Source organism: Neltuma alba, unplaced genomic scaffold (assembly GCF_004799145.2).
Source record: "Neltuma alba isolate B1F8T4 unplaced genomic scaffold, ASM479914v2 tig00002268_pilon, whole genome shotgun sequence".
In the NCBI taxonomy this organism is placed as follows: domain Eukaryota; kingdom Viridiplantae; phylum Streptophyta; class Magnoliopsida; order Fabales; family Fabaceae; genus Neltuma; species Neltuma alba.
In genome coordinates this window covers 22,206-45,360 of record NW_021632802.1, presented here as the reverse complement: position 1 = coordinate 45,360, position 23,155 = coordinate 22,206, and the positions used below count along the sequence as shown (strand labels likewise).

The 23,155-nt window shown below is 34.5% G+C and overlaps 3 protein-coding genes, 6 non-coding genes and 1 pseudogene across 9 annotated transcripts; 6 read left to right on the top strand and 4 right to left on the bottom strand.

Moving 5' to 3' along the window:
• Nucleotides 1-528: 528 nt before the first annotated feature.
• LOC114721116 (small nucleolar RNA U61) lies at nt 529-619 on the top strand. Its single transcript, XR_003738026.1, has one exon. It is a non-coding gene; the product is annotated as a small nucleolar RNA U61 (small nucleolar RNA).
• Nucleotides 620-767: 148 nt separating this feature from the next.
• LOC114721095 (small nucleolar RNA snoR14) lies at nt 768-844 on the top strand. Its single transcript, XR_003738021.1, has one exon. It is a non-coding gene; the product is annotated as a small nucleolar RNA snoR14 (small nucleolar RNA).
• Nucleotides 845-1,985: 1,141 nt separating this feature from the next.
• On the bottom strand, nt 1,986-3,479 carry LOC114721051 (G-type lectin S-receptor-like serine/threonine-protein kinase LECRK3). Its single transcript, XM_028906849.1, has one exon. The coding sequence runs from the start codon at nt 3,477-3,479 to the stop codon at nt 2,160-2,162; it is 1,320 nt and encodes a 439-aa protein (XP_028762682.1). The 3' UTR covers nt 1,986-2,159.
• Nucleotides 3,480-9,332: 5,853 nt separating this feature from the next.
• Nucleotides 9,333-9,425, top strand: LOC114721088 (small nucleolar RNA Z101). The gene has a single exon (XR_003738019.1). It is a non-coding gene; the product is annotated as a small nucleolar RNA Z101 (small nucleolar RNA).
• Nucleotides 9,426-9,822: 397 nt separating this feature from the next.
• On the bottom strand, nt 9,823-10,895 carry LOC114721043 (peroxidase 20-like; annotated as a pseudogene).
• Nucleotides 10,896-13,036: 2,141 nt separating this feature from the next.
• LOC114721109 (small nucleolar RNA U61) lies at nt 13,037-13,127 on the top strand. Its single transcript, XR_003738025.1, has one exon. It is a non-coding gene; the product is annotated as a small nucleolar RNA U61 (small nucleolar RNA).
• Nucleotides 13,128-13,271: 144 nt separating this feature from the next.
• On the top strand, nt 13,272-13,356 carry LOC114721121 (small nucleolar RNA snoR14). Its single transcript, XR_003738028.1, has one exon. It is a non-coding gene; the product is annotated as a small nucleolar RNA snoR14 (small nucleolar RNA).
• Nucleotides 13,357-13,508: 152 nt separating this feature from the next.
• LOC114721101 (small nucleolar RNA Z101) lies at nt 13,509-13,600 on the top strand. The gene has a single exon (XR_003738023.1). It is a non-coding gene; the product is annotated as a small nucleolar RNA Z101 (small nucleolar RNA).
• A 134-nt stretch (nt 13,601-13,734) lies between these two features.
• Nucleotides 13,735-15,469, bottom strand: LOC114721078 (peroxidase 20-like). The gene is made up of 4 exons (XM_028906896.1): nt 15,015-15,469; nt 14,698-14,889; nt 14,431-14,596; nt 13,735-14,318 (listed from the first exon to the last, which is right to left on the bottom strand). Exons 1-4 carry the CDS (start codon nt 15,225-15,227, stop codon nt 13,888-13,890), a joined length of 1,002 nt encoding a protein of 333 aa, XP_028762729.1. The 5' UTR covers nt 15,228-15,469; the 3' UTR covers nt 13,735-13,887.
• A 581-nt stretch (nt 15,470-16,050) lies between these two features.
• On the bottom strand, nt 16,051-21,352 carry LOC114721056 (type I inositol polyphosphate 5-phosphatase 2-like). Its single transcript, XM_028906863.1, is given in 11 exon segments — nt 16,051-16,471; nt 16,558-16,654; nt 16,657-16,705; nt 17,155-17,263; nt 17,503-17,687; nt 18,040-18,844; nt 19,947-20,051; nt 20,147-20,234; nt 20,721-20,813; nt 20,918-21,023; nt 21,122-21,352. Coding segments are annotated over 11 exon segments (1,887 nt in total). The 5' UTR covers nt 21,152-21,352; the 3' UTR covers nt 16,051-16,251.
• Between the last annotated feature and the right edge of the window lie 1,803 nt (nt 21,353-23,155).

Genomic DNA, 23,155 nt, shown 5'->3' with positions numbered 1-23,155 from the left:
AAATTTTAAATTATGAAATTTTAACAGCTATATTTTCACAAATGAAAATTTACGCTATTTTAAAGTCATGAATAATTTGACTCAATTCAAACTTTTTGCTGGAGCCTTAAAGCCAAGTGTGAGGCGGCAAAAAGTTTTAGCAAATGACAAAATCCACATTCTTTTAATTTTTTTGAAAAAAGCAAAGTAATAACAATAGGAACTGTATGATGTGTACGTGGATGGAATTGGAGAAAATGGGTCTAAATCTAGTCTCTTGGAGTCGGTTTGAAAGTTGGAGCCAATTTTCCTTTTCGGCCTCAGGTATGGGTCATAAAGCCCTAATTTATATCTATAAATTGCCGCCGAGTAGCCAACGCCCGGCGAAACGAGAGCTTGCGCTGCTCAAAAGGCGAATGCGCCTAGTTTTCCTCCTGATCTCCTCTGTTGTTTTCTCCCCTTCAATTCTTGGCTCTTGCTTGTTAAGCATGCAGATTTGGTTTATCATGGCTAGGGTTTGTTACGAAGCGAATGAGAAAACACAATTTGAGTCTGTGATGAAGTTGAAACAGTGCCGGAGGCGGGTCTCCTATGAGCTCGTCGCTGATGGCGCAAATATCCTCTAAGAAGTTCTGAGCTCAAGTCTTTTCTCATGCTTACGCTTATGATGTATATTTATCGATCGATCAATATAGGCGGTGCCAGTATGCTTTCTTTTTCTCTTTTCTTTCACTGATCTAATGGTTAAATATGGGGGGCAGTGATTTCGAAGCTCTTGGGGCTTGGATGCGAGAGGAAGATAGAAATTCATTAGACTGTCAATCCACTGACATTTGTGTGATGTGAATATGCAGGTTCTGATCGCTTCCTCTGTCCCACCTTTCGATCCCACCCCCACCCACCAATTGGGTGTTAGATTGGAACGATGATGATTAAATTTTACACCTTTTATTGGTTTCAATTCAACTATACGAATATATGACTTTGTTTTGTTTTTAATTTCAAACGAAAATAAGGAATAAAAATGGACCTTTAAATTTTTGTAGAAGTATTATGAAGATTAAATTAAATTAGTATTCTAACTCTTGTTATAAGAACTAATTTTTTAAGTGTTTTTTTAAATCGTTCAATTTAATTAAAAAGATCTTATAACAAGAGATAGAGTAATAAATATCAATTTTTCATATCTATGCGTAATATGTTTTTCTTAAAATTGCCAATTAATTTTCAACTTTAATTTTACCTCGTAAATCCATTTTATATTTAAGGAACAACAACATTTTAATAAATAAGGAAGATATAGATGATTAGTGGCAGGATCAAGAGGAAGCTCTTTAAATTCACACACACACACAGCGGACCGGATGGAGTATTACTCTTTCTAATTTTCCTTCTAGAAATTCAAGGCCCGTTGCTGTCAGGAATGAACTGTGTAATTTGTTTTTATTTTTAATGCTCTTTTGATTTTTATCCCAAAAAAAGTCAAACCCTTGACTTTATTCGTTGTAGTTCTCTTTTTTAATTCTTTGATTTGAAAAACGTAGTAAGAAAAAAAAAGCAGGTCTCCTTCACCTTCATTGATTTAATTAATGAAAAATGCTAACATTCAATATAATTAAAATAATAAATAACTCTAATAATTTGAACAGCTCCATCGTCTCATGAAATCTTTCGACAAATATTAGGTTGTAAAAAACGAAAAAAGAAGAAGGAGATATAAGATATCGGGCGGTTTCCAACTGAACTAGTTTAATTTTGCTAAAAATTTGATTAGTTAAAATCTGTTTGCATTTATTTCATTAATATGATAAGATGGTAAAAATTAATATAGCTAGGAAAATTAATTCAACTTAAATATAATAAAATTTCTCACATATAGAAGATTAACCATAAAGGAAAGTATTTTACTATTTTCATGATTGTAGAAAAAATGCAAAAAGTTAAAGAAAAATTAGGAATTCAGTATAAAATCAAAAGGACTAAATTTATTATTCTTAGTAGGATTAATATAATGACAATTTATTCGGGTGGAGTTTTCTCATCCATAAGAATATCCAGCAGCATATATAAAAGTAAACACATTTTATTTGTGGCTACACCTTGAAATGACATAAGTGTTCTCCCCATGACCTAGTTATGGCAGATGTGGACCAATAATTACTTACAATACAATACAATTATCAATTATTCTTCTTCACTTTAATAAATGCCTTAGAATTATTGAGATTCGCATCAACCCTTCCATTCGAAAGTGGTAGCTTCTTTTTCCAACAGCTATCACCCAACCTGAAAATCGCCACTGAACAGAAACAATCCTCCAAACAAGATTGTTTGCATTCTTCTTCAGTAAAAGGCCTTTGAAGCACATAATCTGAAAGTGGCCAATCTGTGTTTATCAGAACCTGAAAGTCATGTAGCCTCCTATCTTCTTCACATCCCTGTGTGAAATCTGGCTTGCAACTTCCATACGCATCGTTTGGATCTATCAGGGAATACCCTTGTGGACACTGGCAAATTGGCCTTTGTGCATCATTCAAATCGCATATGCTATTGTATCCACATACTCCGCTTCCTGCACTTGCCAGACTACTTGTACATATATTCTCCGGTTGAGACCAAACAGGAATCCAACTTTGTTTCTGATCTGAAGAATTCTTATTCTTTGGATATTTGTAGAGAGAGAAAACCCCGTCAAAATTAAGAGTTGCTCGGAGATAAAATCCTGTGGATATGTCATTAGAGGGAGTTTTTCCACTAGGTGAGAGGCTGAATCTTTCATTGTCGTCTTTCAAAACGTACAAGTCTCCTGATGGATCAAACACCAGTAAATGACCTGCGCTTGATGAGTTGGACACGACTGTGCCACTTTCAAAGTAGTTCTCATTTGCATACCCAGATGGTAAGTTTACTGAGTAGAACACCAGATTACCATCTTGTTGCAGAAAGATCTGGTACCTTCCCGTGGAGAAATTCGCCTCGAATGTTCGAGAAAAAAGCTTCCCTCCCTTCTCAAGAATCTGGGTTGGCAACAAGGAATCTCTGGGATCCTTAAATGTCTCCCAGACAACCTTAAACTTCGGATCTTGAAGTACCAAGTTTCCAGTATCATTCAAAGCAGCCAGAGCAACACCAGACACATCAATTACTTGTGATTTCCATAGGTCAGTGCCATTAGGAGAAGTAAGAACAAAACCACGATCAGAAGTAAGTTGTACTTTGGAGCCTTTTGGTGCAGGTTTATTGCCATTAGCGTACCAAACTATGGTCTTGTCTGGGATTTTAGCATACCAAATAGAAAGAAGGAAGAGATCATTGTTGTTGATGTCAAGTGGGTGAAAGCCAAAAGAAAAATCTCCAGAAGGTGAAAGCAGCCATGTTGAGTAGCCATTTCCTGCTGACAGAGAATCTCCCACAGCAACAGTGCTTTTGGTTTGGGCTAAGGCATTGAAGGGTAGGAGAATGAATATGAACAGCACAAGGGGAAGAAATCGGAAGGCCATGGTTATATATAATATGAAGTTTGATATGTTTGGCTTTGATCCTTTTTGATGGTTAACAAGGTCGTGGAGTTAGGCTATATATAATAGCGATGGATGTCGGCCGTGAACGTCAAGTGGGCAAGCTGGACAAGTTAGAAAATGGGAGAACGACTTTTTTTTTTTTTTTTGGGTCAAAAATGCGAAAACGACTTGAATGGAGACATTTTAGGGAAACTAATGATAATAATATGGGAAAATTCCAGAAAAGGTCCCTCGAATATATGAAATCCCAGATTGGGTCCTGAAATTTCGAAAATGACAGAAAGGGTTAGTGACCTAATCTGTCATTTGGCAAATTAAGAGGAATTGACAATTTTGCCCTCATTTGTATTCATTCACTACAATGATTTAAGAAATCACTATAAGGGTTTAAGCATTACCTAGATTCATGTAGCGAATAACTACTCGTTTTTTCATATTCAGGTGTCTTGTTATTAACTACAACTAATTTTGTAATCACTAAAACAATGTAAGTATTACCTAGATTCGTGTAGAGAATAACTACTCACTTTTTCATAGTCAGGCACCTTATTATTAACTACAACTAATCTTGTAATTATTAACTACAACTAATCTTGTAATCACTAGAACAGTGTAAGCGTTACCTAAATTTGTGTAGAGAATAACTACTCACTTAGTCAGGGGCAAAATTGTTAATTGGTCTTAATTTCACAAATGACAGATTGGGTCACTGACCCTTTCTGTCATTTTGGAAATTCCAGGACCCAATCTGAAATTTCATATATTCGAGGGACCTTTTCTGGAATTTTTCCTAATAATATTCAAGACGTACAAAAAAAATTAAATTTAAGTTTTTATCTTGGATAAATTAGCGCATGTTACCTATCACAATCGTTCTTTTAAAACCCATTTAGATTAAATCAAACAATTTGTTTAAAAGATTAACCATGATAAAAAAGAAGAAACTTTAAAATTTTAAAATTACTATCATGGTTAAAATGAATAAATTTATATTACGAGCAACATCGATCATTAACTTAGATCTTGGATTTTCAAAGTTCAGAAATACCATTAAATCATTAGTCCACACCAAACTCATATTTTCACACATACGAACTGACAAATCGTTTTAATACAAGTTATGAAATCTATTAGTCAAAAGTCAACACTTTTAAAAAGTGCCACATGTAGAGTCTTAGAGGTTTTTGGCCTTCTAACAGCTTTCTTATATCAGATAGTAGTAATTAAAGGTACTCCTCCGGTCCTAATTATAAGACCCAATTGACTTATTTGAGGAGATTAAGGAAGTAAGTTAAATTGGTTATTTATAATAAATAAGTGTTGTCATTCCTAAAATATCCTTGCTAATTAAGTATATTAGCTAAAACTATCATTATTAGAAGGATTATCTTGGAAAAAATGCATAAATATAAGAGACAAAATGGATTTGGTCTTATAATTAGGACCAAATAAAAAGTCAAATTGGATCTTATAATAAGGACCGGAGGAGTATTATTTTATAACATTAGAGTAGATGAGCTCTATGTGGCAATACATAACAAATTAGCATATAGAACAAAAGCAGGAAGGTTATACTGTAACGTACTATTAAAAAAATCAAAATCAATTAATTAAAATAATATAATAATTATATTATATATAAAAAACAATACCCAACTTTCCACCGAATTCGGCGGAAAAGCTGGGCATAGTCAAGAACAAAGAAACAAGGGGCGCAAGAATTAAATGGAGGAAGAAATAAGAGGGGTGGCATTAAATTGAAGAAGGAAAAAATGGGAGATGGGGTAGTTAGATGGTGAAGGGAAAATAGGATAAAAGAGGGGGAGAGGAGACGGAGGAGGAAGAGAGAGCGAAGGAAGAGAGAAGAGAGTGAGAAGCAGAGGAAAAGAGAGAGAAAGCTAAGTTGCAGAGCACCTGACAAGTTTTGGGGATTATTTAGGTACACAAAACTACTTCTTTTTATCAAATTTCCTTTATGAATATTTTCTATATATTTAGAGCTTTATATTATTAGTATCATTATCATGTTTAGAGAAAATTTTACCGTTTGGGTATGGAGTAAATATGGAGTTTTGACAATGTATGATCGTATAAATTTAAAGATACATTATTAAGGAATTTTTATCGGTTTATTTTTGGTTAATGATTATTTTGAGAATTTTAAATTAAGATTTTAGTTGAAAAATTTGTTATTTAAAGATATAAAATGTTTTTACCGATTAAATTTGAGTTAAATAATTTATTTGAGTTATTTAATATATTATTGAGGTTTTAATCAGTTTAAATATTGAATAAGTTAAAGATATATTTTTGAAAGCTTGAAAAATTGTAAATTGAGAATTTCGTGAAATTAGATAAAGCTACAGTTTGTTTATAATTTAAGAAGAAGTTGTTTGGTTTGAGGAAAAATTTTAAATGAGATTATAATAAATAATTGAGAATTTTAATATAAAATATTTAGATTTTGGGTAATAAAAATATATATACTTTTGTTAAATTTAAATAGCCTTATATGTAAATTATATTTTCCAAAATAATATCTATTATAAATGCCTAGATTTGGGAGAGTAATATACCTATGTAATTTTGGTTTAGAGGGTAGTCTTAGAATTTTAGAGTAGTTTTGAAGTACTTTTAAGTTTTAAATTAATAAATATTTATGTGCAATTTTGTAGACCCTTGAAAATTTTGGAGTAATCTTTGTGTGATTATTTGTAAGTTAAAGAGTACCAGGTAACTTTGAAAATTCTTTCTTGTACATGTGAATTGTGTATGATTGTATTATGAATTTACTATATTTTTATATATTGAAATATAATATTGTGATTTTTTAAATAAATGTTTTGGTATGTTATTTGATTTTGTTAAGAATTATTGCTATTAATTATGATTAATATTTAAATATATTGATGGCTATGGAATTGTCATGAGTTGTTATTAAATGGTATATAGGTTTTATTACTATCTTATTTTTAATATATTTGCGGACGTATTTATGAGGTAATATTATTGGCATCTGACATGCATTGTTGGGCTAAGGATAGAAGGAGATTGCATGGATATAAAATTACCATGTGGTATGCCATCACTCGATGCACAGTGGATGACACTTGTCAGGGCCCTTTCTTCCATGTTTTCTTTTGGCTGAGAATTTATTGGAGCTACAGGACATGTGACACCTCCCTATTCACAAAGGAAGGGAGCCATAGTCCGAGCTTGAGCTCTATATCTTTGGCTGAATATATCTCTAGTATCGATGAGCTTGGAATAATTCAATAAAATGGATTAGTTCCTATCGGACTATGTGTTAGCCTATGGCTCCAGTCAGCGGTATAAGGGTGGACGGTGATATAAGGGAGGCAACATATTGCATTATTTTTGAAAATATTGATAAAAATAAAATTGAGTTGAATGTATCAAATCCGCGATTTTTAATATATTTATATACACACATAAAAATATATTTTTGGTTTATCATATATGATTTGCTTATATAGGTTAGAATTTCAGTAGTTATTGAGACGTTTGATCTCACCCGCTATATTAACAATTTCCAGGCAAAGAATCTAGTAAGAATCAAGGGAAGACACCAATAGAGTGAGCCGTGAAGGCTTTTGTGCTCCTCAAGTACATGCTATGTTATATATACATTTGTCATGATTGTAAAATTTTAATAGCTTTTTGTTGTTATCTCATAAATATTTTGAAATTATGACTTGTTTGAAGTATTAGAAATACATATGAACTTTGAAATGAAATATTTATCGCGTATATGGATATGATTATGTGAGGTGTTACATATACAAGCTATAATAACACACTATACCTCCGGAGTCTTCCCTGATGGGTTACCACCCGAACTATCACCTGAAAATAGTAAAAACCATAAGATGAGACAAATGTCTCAATAACCAATTTTTCAACTCATCATACATACTAACATGTGCTCGTGAGGTGTTAAGTGAGATAATTATTAAATCTCAATATGTATATCAATGGAAATATAAAATATGTATATTCAAATAATCTTAATCATCCAAACCCTGATTATAGGACTAATACACAAGCTACATAAGTCTATTTCTCACTATAGAAAATCAAGTCAGCATATAGGCCTATCTTACTTTTTGGGGCACGAATAAGTAGCCACAAATGTCTATCCCTTATTATAGGCCTATCCCACACTTTGAGGAACGAATAAAAAGCCACAAAGGTTTATCCTTTACTCTAGGGATGAAGGAAGCCAACCAATGTATACCAATAGCGGCCTTACCACGTGGTAGGATAGGACTCAATCCAAAATCCAAATAACAACCAATAATTCACAATAATCTTTTTTCAGTATAATCCACAATATATGAATCATATATCTTTTTTAAACTTCTCAATCACAATTCTAAAAATTTCACAAGACAATTTTCATAGTTCAAAAAATATAACATATCTACTCGAGTTCCAAATAACAAATATTATTCTAAAATAGCAAAACACTCACAAAGAATGTATTAGCACATATAACAAGTGAAAAGTAGTTATTTTTCGTCAAAGCAATAAAAAGAATTACCATAAGGTTAATCCTTTGCTCAACCAATAATTAATCTACACAATTAACATAACCACATATTAATATAAGCAAATTAATTAATTTAATTAAACTTAGCTATATTAGTTAAATTTCTAATTTAATTTAATATTTATTCTAAACTCCCTCAACTCTCATAACCCAAAATTATGTATTTTAGAAATAATTTAAAATTTTGTAACAAGCTAAATTATTTATTTACGACCTTCAAATTATTTACCTTAATAAAAGGGATTTTTCCAAAATTTTCAAATATAAAATTATTATGTTCTAAATTCTAAAAATCTCATTTTAAGTTTAAACCTCAAAATCAAATTATAAAAAATTCAATAATATTTCAAATATTTATAAATAAATAATCTAATCAAAACTTTAATGGTATAACTATCACACATATTTTCAAAAATAATAAAATTTTTAGTTAAAATAATTATTTTAAAACCTCCAGTCACCCAATAAATAAAACTAAGCCTATTAAAATCTTAATAATATGTTAAACATCTCAAATAAATTATTTAACTCAATTTTAATCCGTAAAAATATGATATAAATCATATATAATAGATTTCTCAACTAAAAAAATTAATTTAAGTACTAAAAACTAACAAATGAACAAAACTAAACCATTTAAAATTAACAACTCATTTATCTATAAATTTCTAAAGTTGTCTATTACCAAAATTCAAAACTTATTTCTCATATAAGTCTCAAAAAATTTTTTAATTATTACAGTAATACTGTCAATAAGAAGCTTAAAATATATAGAAAATATTTATGAAGAAAATTTTATAAAAAAAATATTTGTGTATCTAGATGATTTTCAAAACTTGTATTACTCTTCAAAATGCTAAAACTTCTCTCTTTATCTGATTCTTGTTTTCTTTCTTTGTCTCTACACCCGCAAATTCTGCCTCCCCCTCTCTCTTTTATTCTTTATTTTTCCAAGCACCATTCATTTTTTTCTTCCCCGTTTAATTCTTCTTCCTAAAGTCTTTCTTCTTCTTTCAATGCTATCTTCGTTTTCCACCCAACTCTCAACTTTCAACTTTCCACCGAAATTCGGTAAAAAGTTGACTCTATTATTTTTTTAATTTTTTATTACAATATTATTATTTTATTATAATAATAAAATATTATTATTTTATTTATTTATTTTTTTTTTTGAAATTTTTTTACATAAATTCTAAAAATTAATTTAGGATATTACACTATCCGGTGCGTTGCGCAGAATGCATTAATTTCATATGTCCTGTGGGCGTGTGATGAATCTCATCTTATAAATGGGTAATTTGCGTCTGAAATTTTCATTGATGCTTTATCACCTTGGAGAGCTGATGCCCACGTCTTTACCACTTTTATACATTTTTCCTTTTCCTTTTTCTACCATGAATTTTCTTTTTCCTCAGTTCACTTGGGAGGTGAATTTGATTTTCTTCTTTTGTCATAATCAAGCCTCGTCATAGCTTTTTGCTGTGAACTGCATCTCTCGTCCCACGCATGCTTTTGCTTTATCACCTCGGTCTGGGAATTGCTTGTGACAGTTGGATTACATGTGTGTCTAAAATTCAGCATCTAATTTGGATTCTTTAAAATTGTAAGTCGTAATTGAAAATAGTTAAAAAAAAAAAGACAAAAGAAAAAAAAGAAAAGAAAAGAGAAACTCAGCTCAAAAAGAGCGACATGAGCATCAGATGACATTATCAAATGATTTAAAGTATATACAACTGGGGCAAATATTAATCCATAATCATTCTGGATCATACCAGAATCCCATGGCCTATATGCATAATATCTCAGGCATTAATAATGGATGTTTGATCTGAACATCAACTTCTCAGTTTAATAACTGTTGACAAACCTACAGTGCCTCCTGATTTCTCCTTCATCTCCCGTGAGGGCGTTGATATTTCCCATCTTGATCATGGACTTGGCAAACGAAGCAAAGAAAAGCTTTTGGTTTGAAGCATAAGCCCGCACTGGTTCTCTAATCACTCCCTCATGGTCCTGGCTGATCAGAACATTATCAGAACCCAACAATCTGTTTCCTTCGAGGATGTTTACGTAGTAATGATTATCAAACTTGGTTGGGGTTTCATAATCCAGTGGTGCGACCTTGTGATCCCTTCCCGTAACAGGGCATATGGACCGCAGGATTCTTCTGAAGGTTGTAAACCGCCTGTAACGATCATGGCCATAGTAATATTCAGGTTTTGTTTCATAAATCCTCTGTCGGAAGCTTGCGCATCTTGCCCTTCATATGGTATGGCTGCCTGTTAATAAATGGATCGGTTCAATGTAAGATAATGGACTTCATCAAAATCTTGTCTATTTCTTTTTTCTGGGGCAATGAAGTTATATTCATGTGTACGAACATGTGGATACCTGATAGGGCTACCAAGTCATGTACGTCCAGACCCTGCGCTTTGAAACTGTCTATGCGAGTTTCCAGAGAAGAATTTGGAGCGGGGCTACTAAGTATTTTTGTGCTGTTCTGCTACTGCGTAACATGATACGAACAAGCTAGCATTTCAAATTTTCACCACCTAATTCTGAAACGTGTTTAATGATTCATTCTTGTTGCTGCTAGTTGCGTTCATTTTAAAAGCTTGACGTTTGACTCTGAATCAGCAGTGTTCATGTTTTGTGTTGTGTAATTTTATTTACAGCCCTCCTGCTGTGGAGAGGTTGTCGGGTGGCTTGTTTCAGGAGGTGATTGTTACAAACACGCTTCCAGTTGCGGACAAGAACTATTTCCCCCAGTTAACTATTCTTTCGGTCCAAACCTGTTGGGTGAAACCATATGGCGTATCCATGATGATAGTTCTGTCTGTAGCATTTTTCAGTGCCTAGAAGTACTACTCCGTGGTAGTTGATTTTATTTAATCAATATGACCCGTTTCATTTCTTATTTAATTTTGAAATGTTTTACTCCACTCCAAGTTGCCCCCATCTTTCTTTCAAGTTGTCATAACGATTGCTGAAAGGTTAAAAGCTAGAATTTAAGGTTACGTTTTGGTGTGAAGTATTAAAAATAAAAGATTGAGATTGGGATTGTAATTAAAAAAATCTATTAGAGGTGTTTAGTATAAGAGATTGCTTGTTATATGGGATTAACCAAACCTATGTATGTGAGATTAGAGACTACCATGAGGGAAAGTGATATTTCCCAATTCCACATCTATGAATTTGCCTAATCCCATATAATAAGTAATTATTCATGCCAAATACTATTTTAATAATTTTTTCAATTGTAATTTCAATCTCAATATCTTATTTTTAATGCTTTGTATGAAATGGGGCTTAAATGTAACGTGGTAGCTTGGCTAAGAAACTCATCCAGGCAAGCGAACTGAGATTCTCAGAAATTAAGCCTTTAACTGCTGGGACGACGCATGCGAATTCAAAGTAACAAACAAGATACCCATAATTTTTTTTTAAAAAAAAAATCAAATAGGTGCCCATACTTGGTCTAACCCCAAAAGGGTAAAAGGAAAAATGGAAAAAGGCCACCGTGGGTGGGCTCCAACGTTGCAAACAAGATACCAGTATAACTGATGCACATTCATGGTATCAATTTCAATGCAGAAATCCAACGATAAACTATATCTGTTGTTTTCTGGAAAATATCCGAGGCGTCGCCTTTTTCTTTTTCAGGACAGCCACTGTCCTTAGTTTATCCAAAAAAAAAAAATACTCCTCCGATCCTTAATATAAAATTTAATTATTAAGTTAGTTTTGATCTTAAATATAAGACTCATTTCTTATATTTATTAATTTTCTCTAAATTACTTCTATATATACTTCTTCAACCATAATCAGGTAAAAAAGGGAGGGAAGATATCAAGAAAGATTATTATTGTGTTTTAGAAAAAATGTGTCACATTTCTTATAATTAACTATCTTACCTAACTTCCTTAATATAATAAAATTAGTTAAATGAATTTTATATTAAGAATTTTTTCTAATATAAATTTTAAATTATGAAATCTTTTTTTTTAGCACTGAAATTATGAAATCTTAACAGCTATATTTTCACAAATGAAAAATTGTGCTATTGACAAGTCACGAATAATATGTCTCAATCAATTCAAACTTTTGGCTGGAGCCTTAAAACTAAGTGTGAGGCCGTAGGTTATGACAAAAAGTTTTACCAAATGACGAAATCCACATTCTTTTAAATTTTTTTTTTTTGAAAAAAGCAAAGTAATTACAATAGGCAATACTGGGAAACTTTTTTTTTTGGCCAAAAAAACAATACTGGGAATTATCAATAATATGATTCTTTGTAAATTTATATCCAATACAAATTATATACTACTTCAATCCTTAATGTAGTATAAGAGCTAGTTTTATTTTTATTTTAATTTTAAATATAAGACTCTAATTTATTTTATTTATTATTTTTATCTATTTTTTTAATGTAGTTTTGTGACAATTATAGTTCTAACTAATACACTTGATTAGCAATAATAATTTAAGAAATACAATATATATTTATTACAAATAACTAATTTAATTATTTTTTAAATATATTTAAATTAATTAATTAAGTCTTATATTAAAAATCGAATCCAGTACTATTTTCTGTCGTGCCTCTCTCTTTTTTTTTTTAAAAAAAAAACTGTCTGATGTGTCCGTGGATGGAATGGGAGAAAATGGGCCTAAAGCTAGTCTCTTGGAGTCCGTTTGGAAGTTGGAACCAATTTTCCTTTTCGGCCTAAGGTATGGGTCATAAAACCCTAATTTATGTCTATAAATTGCCGCCAAGTAGCCAACACTCTACAGAACGAGAACCCGCGCTGCTCAAAAGGCGAATGCGCCTAGTTCTCCTCCTGAATCCTGATCCCCTCTATTGTTTTCTGCCCTTCACTTCTTGGCTCTTGCGTGTTAAGCATGTAGATTTAGTTTATTATGGCTAGGGTTTGTTCCGAAGCGGATGAGAAAAAACATGCTGAGTCTGTGATGAAGTTGAAACAGTGCCGGAGGCGGGTCTCCTGTGAGCTCGTCGCTGATGGCGCAAATATCCTCTAAGAAGTTCTGAGCTCAAGTCTTTTCTCATACTTACGCGTATGATGTACATTTATTGATCAATATAGGCGGTGCCAATATGTTTTCTTTTTCTCTTTTCTTTCCCTGATCTGACGGTTAAATATTGGGGGCAAAAATTTCGAAGCTCTTGGGGCTTGGATGCGAGAGGAAGATAGAAATTCATTAGTCTGTCAATCCACTGATATTTGTGTGATGTGAATATGAATCCCGACAGGTTCTGATCGCTTCCTCTGTCCCACCTTTCTATCCCCCAACCAAAAAAAAAAAACAAGAAAGATTTTACTTCTAATTTTAGATCTTCGGTCCAATTGGGTGTTAGATTTGAACCGTGATGATTAAATTTTACACCTTTTATTGGTTTCAATTTCTTTATGGCCTGTGGGCGTGTGATGAATCTCATCTTATAAATGGGTAATTTGCGTCTGAAATTTTCATTGATGCTTATCACCTTGGAGAGCTGATGCCCACGTCTTTACCACTTTTATACATTTTTCCTTTTCCTTTTTCTACCATGAATTTTCTTTTTCCTCAGTTCACTTGGGAGGTGAATTTGATTTTCTTCTTTTGTCATAATCAAAAGAGCGACAAGGGCAACATATGAGATTGTCAAATGATTTAAAGTATATATAACTGGGGCAAATATGAATCCATAATCATTCTGGATCATACCAGAATCCCATGGCCTATACTTGCGCATACAGCATAATATCTCAGGCATTAATAATAAAAATTAGATCTGAACATCAACTTCTCAGGTTAATAACTGTTGACAAACCTACAATGCCTCCTGATTTCTCCTTCATCTCCCGTGAGGACGTTGATATTTCCCATCTTGATCATGGACTTGGCAAACGAAGCAAAGAAAAGCTTTCGGTTTGAAGCATAAGCCCACACTTGTTCTCTAATCACTCCCTCATGGTCCTGGCTGATCAGAACATTATCAGAACCCAACAATCCGTTTCCTTCGAGGATGTTTACGTAGTAATGATTATCAAACTTGGTTGGGGTTTCATAATCCAGTGGTGCGACCTTGTGATCCCTTCCCGTGACAGGGCATATGGACCGCAGGATTCTTCTGAAGGTTGTATACCGCCTGTAACGATCATAGCCATAATGATATTCAGGCTTTGTTTCATAAATCCTCTGCCGGAAGCTTGTGCATCTTGCCCTTCCTATGGTATGGCTGCCTGTTAATAAATGGATCAGTTCAATGTAAAATAATGGGCTTCATCAAAATTTTGTTTATTTCTTCTTTCTGGGGCAATGAAATTATATCCATGTGTACGAATATGTAGATACCTGATAGGGCTACCAAGTCATGTACGTCCAGACCCTGCGCTTTGAAATTGTCTATGAGAGTTTCCAAAGAAGAATTTGGAGCAGGGATGAACTGGTTGGCTCCATTGAAGCTTGACTTGAGGGAATCCTTTCTTCCCAGGAACACTTCCCACGTTGGCCCTCCTCTCTTCTCAACAAGCAACAGTAATTATGTTACATAAAGATCAAGAAAGTCTAGATTTTTGGGTGAATTTTCACCCAGAAAAGATATGAAACAGAGGATTTTACCGATACAACAGCATCACGAGCAACCAAGGCGAGAATATCAGCACAAGAAACCGTATGAGGACATTCCTCTTCAAGCAAATACTTAATCTTGTCTATAACCTCAAATCCTCGTAATGAATTCAGATTCGGTCCTGCCTGTTTTTCACTTGTCATGCCCTCCACGCTGTCCAGGAGAACCGATGCATCACACCCCTGCTCTCCAACATTACACAAAATTCTCAGAAAGACAAAATCATGGTACACAAAAATTTATTACATCGTCCTGTTCCGTGTCATAATCCCCTTAAGCCACTAACGTGTTTGGAGGACTTAGTTACCATGACGAAGCAATCGTGGAAATGTAAGCGAAGTAGCGAGGCTGCCAAACGAGGGTCTTTATACACTGCAACCTCCACGTTGTGTCTCACAATATCTTCAGCCAAGGGGCACGTCTCCTTGTAGTAGCCATAAACAAGAGGGCCTTCACCGTTCGGAGTTTTTGTGCTGTACAAAATAGTAAACACCATTAATAGGAGTCTCATAAACTCCATTGAAGGAAATTGTGAGTTCTTGCACTCGGATTACTGAGAAGGAGAACGTCACAGAATTTTGTACTCAACATGCGTAAGCCAAGCCAAGTAAGATCTTATAACTGATAAGGAGGTTTTCTTGTTCCGTTTGGTAGTAGTGGTCTCATGTTTTCCCAACCAACCTCGTGTGCAGAATTTTCTCAGCTGTTATTTTTTTAAGGGTTGATACAACCAACTTGACTTAATTGTCTCCTTATATCCGTGTTAGATAATTTCTTTCTTTCCGATCAGCTTAGCTTTGGTAAATATATAAACAATCGCTACGATTTTTACACTTGGGAAGTTGGGTGGCTAGTGGCTACCTCACCTCTCGAATCTCCTTTCGAATCCAATGTGCAAATGTTACACGCTCTAAAGATTAATTTGACACATAAAGAAAAACTTCCCTCTTTTGATCTGATATAAACACATAGGTTTTTATTTATGATCTATGAAAACTTTGAACAGTTAATTTCAAAACAGAGAATCCAATATCGCAACTTCCTTTTTTTGGGTAAACTGAGTGCTCTTGTAACTATTTACATCACTTGTGACTGACCACACGTTATATCTGTGCTTAAATGTAAACAAACCCATGGACACACCTAGGAGGCCTAGAATTTAGAAGCGACAAGCGACATAATGAACGAAGCAAAAGGAAGGAATCAGCGAGGACCATCAGAAGCTGTTCATTGTGTAAATATGTCAGTTCATTTAGAATGTGTCTGATGTTACAGAAGGCAGACCACAGCCTGAAGTTTATGGTCAAAGGAGCAAAACAAGAATCATAGGGATACACAACTCATTAGATCAAAAACATAATCGTTGTCTACCAAAGAACAAAGAAACAAGGAAAAAGTTCAAATCGTCCTATGTATAACTATATACAGTTTTTTTTGTTATAACTATCTCAATGGCTTCTCTGTTTGTCAAATTCACAAAATGCTTGATATCCAAGGTAGGGAGAAACTCCCAAAAACAATGTTACTTTCAGGATGTTGACATCTCAGATCCAGTTCATGAACTCTCCTTCTTCATCAAGGAAGACTTCAGGATGTACTGCTGCACAGTTGACATTTAGAGCTCTTTGAAGCTTTCGATGGTCAAATACTTCAACTTCAATTGAGAAGATAGAACTAACTGGTCGATGATCTGATATCCTTATGTCTGCGCGATCATATGAAAGTTGCTTTATTCCTTTTCCCATCCACAATATTCGATCGCACCTGCATAATGTTAATGCAGAATTACTTACAACATGTTGCTTTGCCAATGGCATATTCACAGGATTGCAATTCAGTGTTGCACTTACCATGCAGGAGATCTCCTCTTTTCCCCTTCTTTTGGGTTCTCACCAATATATCTGTCTGAGTTAATTTCATACTTGTAAGTTGGAGGAAAGTTTATCAACCCTCTTTCCATCCATCAAATACATGCCTAAAACGCATTTCTTTGCTTAGCTGCAGATAAGGTAAAGGAATTAGAACTTTGTCCAGCTTAGCTTGTAGCATATAGAATAATAGGATAGGAGCAAGAACAGCAGAGGCCACTGACTAATTTAGTCACTCTGGTTAATAGAAAACCACTAATCATAACCAACTGATCTTTGTGGAGTACTCTATAAACTACCCCCTTCACCTTATTCACCTTGCCATCAGAGAACTGCTTATTGCACTCTAGACCATCCAAGTTCCAATTAATGAATATGGAAATGTTCATAAACATATGTAAGGTTCCAAAATTTCCAATCCCTTCCACAACTTTAGGCATACTCAGATTTATTAAGCAACGAAATATCAAAGCAAACTGCGAGTGGATGATGAAAACTAGGGGATCAAAATAAGGAAAGGTCAAAACCTAATCAGGTCGGCTTTTGAATATTTCACAAATTGAGTTTCATGACTCTCACCTGATCATTATTCATTAGTTCATCCCACTTCTTCAGAGCCACCAGTTTTCTTACATCACTGTCCAACATACTGATTCGATAATTCAAATCTCCAAACCAGAAAATCTGACTGTCATCGGAAAGCAACCCATCGGTTAATAACATTTGGATAGAAAATGCTCATTCTGAACATAAAGCCATTAGAATACTTAAGCATGATTTATTTTTAATACTAAACAATATTAATTTAATGACACATACAAACTTGAAATTTCACAATTTTCAAACAATTTTGCTTTTAACAGCAGTTAATGTTCTGATCACGTTCCAAATTCTAAATCATAATTTTCATCATAAAATAATTCTTACTCATGCGATGGGATTGTCTGTGGTTGATCAGTATCAATGAGAGATGAGAAGCAGGTGCGGCGTAGAATTTCATTAACATCAGAGTTTCGTCTATATTCAGCTCCATCCTTCTGACCAGAAGTGAGGTGAGAGCAAACAAAGCACAGCCGCGAGTGAAAGAGAGACATGCTTACTGAAACAGACCCCTGCATAAGCGATAATTTGTTATTATATTCACTTAGAGCAGTATAAGCAAGTGTTATCAGTAAGTGGCCACAGATGGTAAGTTATCTCATCCTTTCCATGCTATGATGCTCCTAGCTTGCCAGGGAACATTTTAAGAACACATCAAGATATGGAGGGGACTTTTGTCAATCTATTGCACTGATGATCATATTCATAACATACCTAATATAGATATCATCAATGCATGTGCCACACGCCACCCTACACGAAGTTTTATGGCAGCTTTGTTGACATAGATTTCAACATCTTGACACGCATTCAATATTTATATTTCTAAGCCAGACCAATCTCATTTATGTTAAACACAATTACCTTGTTTCCCATGTAGCCCATCAGACCAACTCCAACGGGAGAAACTCTCAAATTATTGATGTGCCTTCTCAACTTCCTCTGAACCCAAACTGATACATAAATCCCTACCATCTGCTTGCTGACAATCCGGACATATCTCGGACGTGATTTCACAGTGCCTAATCCATCATCATCCTGGTTCTTTGGTAACTCAAAGATAGTGTTATCTTCCTCATCAGATATGTCGGACACATCGGAGTGGGAATCAATTATTTCCCTTGGCACCACTTTCTCCTCCTTCCAGATCATGCCTAGGTTCCCATAACTGTGGTGAGAACGCTTCATCCTATTGCCATATTTTAAAGTATTTTCCGTCCAATTAAAGCCAATTCTAGCTGTGCTGCTCAGTACTCTCCGCAATTTTGAATTGGAATCAACAGCTTGAGGGAATGCATCTAACGGACGTTCGGGCCAGTCAAGACTAGTATGAAGATCAATGCCATATATTCTACTCAAGTGTAAATTTTTTCCTATATCAATCGCCTTTTTCACTTCCTGATATCCCAAATCATTCTTTTTTATGGTTTCTACGAACTCCTCACCCATCATATCTAATGGATTAGCATCTATATTGTCTGCTAGAACATCAGCCGCTGAGGAAGTCCTTAATACTGGAGAAGGAGGGGCACTGTAGCTTTTGATTTTGCTTTCAGTTTGAGAAGATTTGTTCAGAGTTCTTCGAATGATTGCCTCCCATTTTGGGATAGGTGTATTATCCTCTGCTCCAAACACATTGCCAGCATTCAAAGGGACTACCTCTTGAAAACTGTGAAAAAAGAGTTAGCATGGAAGCCAGTAATATAGACATTCTATGAAAGACCAATATTACAACCAATTCAGCCAAGCAGTCTATTAATAGCACCTTACAACCTATGTCTTATGTCTATGCACAAAACAATTCACTCAAATAGACTAGATTTCATGTTATCTGCTAACAACTTTGCAAATAGATACAAATGTGTGGTCAGTCTGGACTAGTCAGCTCTGTTCAAACAGGTAGTTCGGATTGAGTTCTTCTCAAAATCAAAAGCCATTGGTGAGACAAAATCCACACAAAGTGTTGAATTTCCTCCTTACATGGTTCAACAAAGTTTTGTGTTGGCTATCAAAGGCCAAGCACAACCCTCCTCTTTTATCCGGGCTTGGGACCGGCTATAAAACATAGGCAGAGTTATGGTTGGACATCTCGTGTTACATGAAAACATATAAACATAAAGCAACTACTCCAGAAGCATAAGAGGAAATGTAAGCAGAACAAATTAAGATGTTGATAGTACACGCAGGACAAGTATCATTAATAAGCCTTACAAATAATTAACTCATGAGTACTCAGATACATAAGGAGGAGGATTCTATCCGGGTATAGAAGGGTTAGGCGAAGAGAGATAGAGGGAAAGGTACAAAACCTCTCGCTTTCTTTATCCAACTGGACTCTAGGTCCAACTAGAGAGAACCCAAGTCCAATCCAGCTTACCATCGCACTCCAAAATTTTATTGCACAAGCCAATTGTAATGAATACCAGAACACTCTTAAAAGTATATGGCTTAATTATGGTTTTAGAAGATCAGATAAATTCATATGAACCATGAGAATGTAAATTAAGCATCCAGGGTATTATGACCACGTCCAATATAGGCAAATAGGTAAAAGATGGCAGCTCTTCGAATATGGGAGCTTTCTTTAATTACCAGCAAAAAGTATTAACTTTTGATTATTCAGGGAAAAATCATATAAATGGCTAAAGAGAAGATCAATCAGAGAGAATGAATTGTTTTGCTGTCGTACACTAGATAAACTTGTTTCTGGGAAACAAAACTCTTGTAAAATATAAAATTTAAGGAGTCAATCGATTTGCGAAACTACTCACCCAATAATGTATATATCTGCAGGCTCATCAGTACAAAGCCAGTCATCGATCTCAATATCCTCACAGGGAACTCTTCCAGCAACATTCCAAGTTCCAACAGTTACCCTGTACCATAACAGTTTGAAGATGCATTACTTTAATATTTTTAAATTAACAACTCTAGTTTGACACATCAACGTAATCAGAGTACACCAGCAAACCTTATTTCCTTCGTATCAATATACTGAGCGCGCAGAGTTTCTGATTTTCCCCTTCTGTGTCTTGTCTTGTAACCCATGGGAGGTGTATCTGAAGAACAAACATCAAATTACAGAAGATGGTAAGACAACGAACTCGTCATGTGTCAGAACTTACAGGCATCAAATAATTTGAAGTTCACAGCAAAACTAATCAAGCTGGTTGACTTAAATATTTATCTGGCAAACACACCTATTTGTTAGCGGAATATATTGAAAATTGCTCTATATTTGTACTAAGAAACTCCTGCCACCCTTATCAAACAACTCCTAAAATTTCTTTTAAATTTCAGCTCCCCAGTAACATCTGAAAGGCACGTAAATCAATTTTTCATTGTCTACCCAAAGGTGAGAAAATCGTATCGAAATTATACAAGGCAGGAAAGCCGCTTTCTTTAGGTATTGTAGAAATCATAAGAAGCAAATATTAAAAACTATGATAACCAGAGTAGGCAATGGCGGAAGTTTTTTTTGGAAAATAGCTTTCTTGTTTCTTTCCAGACAAGGATGAGAGCGTTGGAAGGGAATGAAGTATTGCCTGAAGTTTGACTAGTGAATACTGATTGGATCTTTGGCTCTCTGCGTGGGTTGTCTTCACAAATGCGCACTCTTGAACCTTTGACAGAGTAAGCTGCGCGAAAATTAAAGAACAAAAGAGGAAAAAGGTGAAAAAAGAGGCGGAAAAAAGATCAAACTTCTATAGCAGAAAGAAAAATTACAAAACCGAGAGCTTACCGTCGTCTTCACTCTCAGTTTCAGTATCAACTTCATCTTCACTAAAATCATACACCTTCGGCTTTATATTTAACCATTTCTTCATCACAAGGGAAGGCCAAAATGCCTGAAATGAAACAAAGTTAGAAAGTTTACAAGTATCCATAAAGCTGATATTTTTCTCACAAATATTAGTCAGAGTTTCAGAGCACGTTAAAGGCACACCTCTGAACGTTTTCCCCTCCTTGCTTTCATGTCTTCAAAGTCAAAAGGCTACAACAGACAGAACCCAAAATCGCTTATGTATTGAGGCAGAGGATCAAAGCACAAGCTCTTAAATATGGAATCAGCCACAGACCATTGTTAGGAACCATTTAGCAGTTAATATTTAAAAAAGAGGTTTTCTCCTCTGATTATAACAATACAGAATTGGGATTATTAATTTGAACGCCCAATAGGACGAAGATCGCTCTTGGGACCCTGGCAGAAAGTATGTGAACATATCAGCGAGACATCCACGGCCCCAACTTGCCGACGAAATTGTATGCAATTGGTTCTCACACAAAACAACAATGATTTTATTATTAGAATTTCCGAAAGAAACTAAAATGGAAGGCCAACGACAGTGAATGTCGTTTTCGCGAGAAAACTGACCCAGCAATTTGTCAAAAATGTAAGTGCGTTGCTGATCAGGAGAGGGAAAGACAAGTAACAGATAAATTTTTCTAATAATTAGCATATTAAAAATCACTATGAATTCGATTAAATAAACATCCCCACCTAAAACATAAATAAAATCAAATGGGGGTGACTAAAATAAGAGAAATTACAATATCTCAAGAAGCTGCTGATTACCATACCTTACAATTAGAGCCACAAATGCTGCAGAAGATTAGAAGCTAATACATCAGCAGACACCAAATCTGATGAAGACTGGCCATGAAAAGCAAGCACAAAGGACCAAACTATTCATTAATGAGTAAGATTTGCCAGTGACCCCACCAATGGGAATATGTGAGGGAGGGCCTTAATAAACAAAAGGGGTTGACACTATAAAAATGGATGCTTGGCTCAAATGGGCACAGAGGCTGTGAATTACATACATACATATGTACATACATTCATACATATATATACATATATATCACGAACAGCTGTAGAGCCTATGGGAATTGAGCCGGTGAACACTGATTGCTTTATGGCTGCAAATACTGATTTAGATATTGCAATAGTTTTATGCATGGAAAATGACATAATCTGAATAAATATAGATCCACAAACTGAAAGAAGAGGGACCACAAATGGAGACCCACCCCGCGCACTATATGTGAAGGTAAGAAGTTATGAATTGTCAACTATTCAAGTCCAAACGAGAATAAAATAACTTAATTTCACTGATGCAGGTCGGTCATCGATTTTTAAAAGTGAGAAGTTTCCTGGCTCATGGATTTGAATACCAGTAGAGTTTAACCTGAAAAGGAATAAAGAATATATCCACCTTCCAGAGTAACAGCCACGCAAAAGCGGGGATGGGGATAGGCGAGGAAAGAAAGGAAGAAAGATAGAAAGGAACTTTCTTCCTCGTTGATCTTCTCCCGTGGGTGTGACCATGTGGAAATGTGTACGGCGGCTGTACCACTTGGCAACCAATGAGCTGTGCGCTTGCGCGTTAAACTCTAGGGAGTAGATATGATATTTCAGTCATTTTTATTATAAAATACTATTATTTACTATAAATATAAACTTTAAAATAACTTGATAGTTCAAAATTCAACAAAGTTTCAAACTTTCTGCGCCAGCCTTGATATCTAAGAATGGTTGACTCTGCTCAGGCGATTAATATGATTAAATCAATTAGATCGAAACTTGTTAGAGATTAATATAATAAAGAATTGGAACATCGTACTTTATCTACTATTACGAGACGCACATATGAATACACCAACAAATTAAAGTGTAAAATTGAGGGGGTGTTTGAATTAATTTTTTTAAAGTATTTTTATAGACTTCGAATTAAATATATTCTCCGTGCATTTTTTTAACTGTTTGGGTTTTCATACACTCCAACTCAATCTTGATTGTATGGTAATTGAGAAGTTAGCACCCTCCACTTATTTTCTTTGTTGGTTGTTCAATTGCTTTTCATTAAGGAGCAAAAATCTAAGCATGGTGGTGATCACTTGGTAAGTGACGACATAGAAGTTGGATGATGTTTTCTTTTCCAGTATTCCCTTGTTTCACGGAGATATTTTCATTACA

What these genes read in the sequence shown, in the direction of transcription:
- LOC114721051 (XM_028906849.1), bottom strand. Translation starts at nt 3,479, where the DNA reads ATGGCCTTCCGATTTCTTCCCCTTGTGCTGTTCATATTCATTCTCCTA.
- LOC114721078 (XM_028906896.1), bottom strand. Translation starts at nt 15,227, where the DNA reads ATGGAGTTTATGAGACTCCTATTAATGGTGTTTACTATTTTGTACAGC. An exon ending in TCCACGATTGCTTCGTCATG is followed by an intron (nt 14,890 to 15,014) that starts GTAACTAAGTCC and finishes GTTGGAGAGCAG; the next exon opens with GGGTGTGATGCATCGGTTCT. An exon ending in CTCGTGATGCTGTTGTATCG is followed by an intron (nt 14,597 to 14,697) that starts GTAAAATCCTCT and finishes CTTGTTGAGAAG; the next exon opens with AGAGGAGGGCCAACGTGGGA.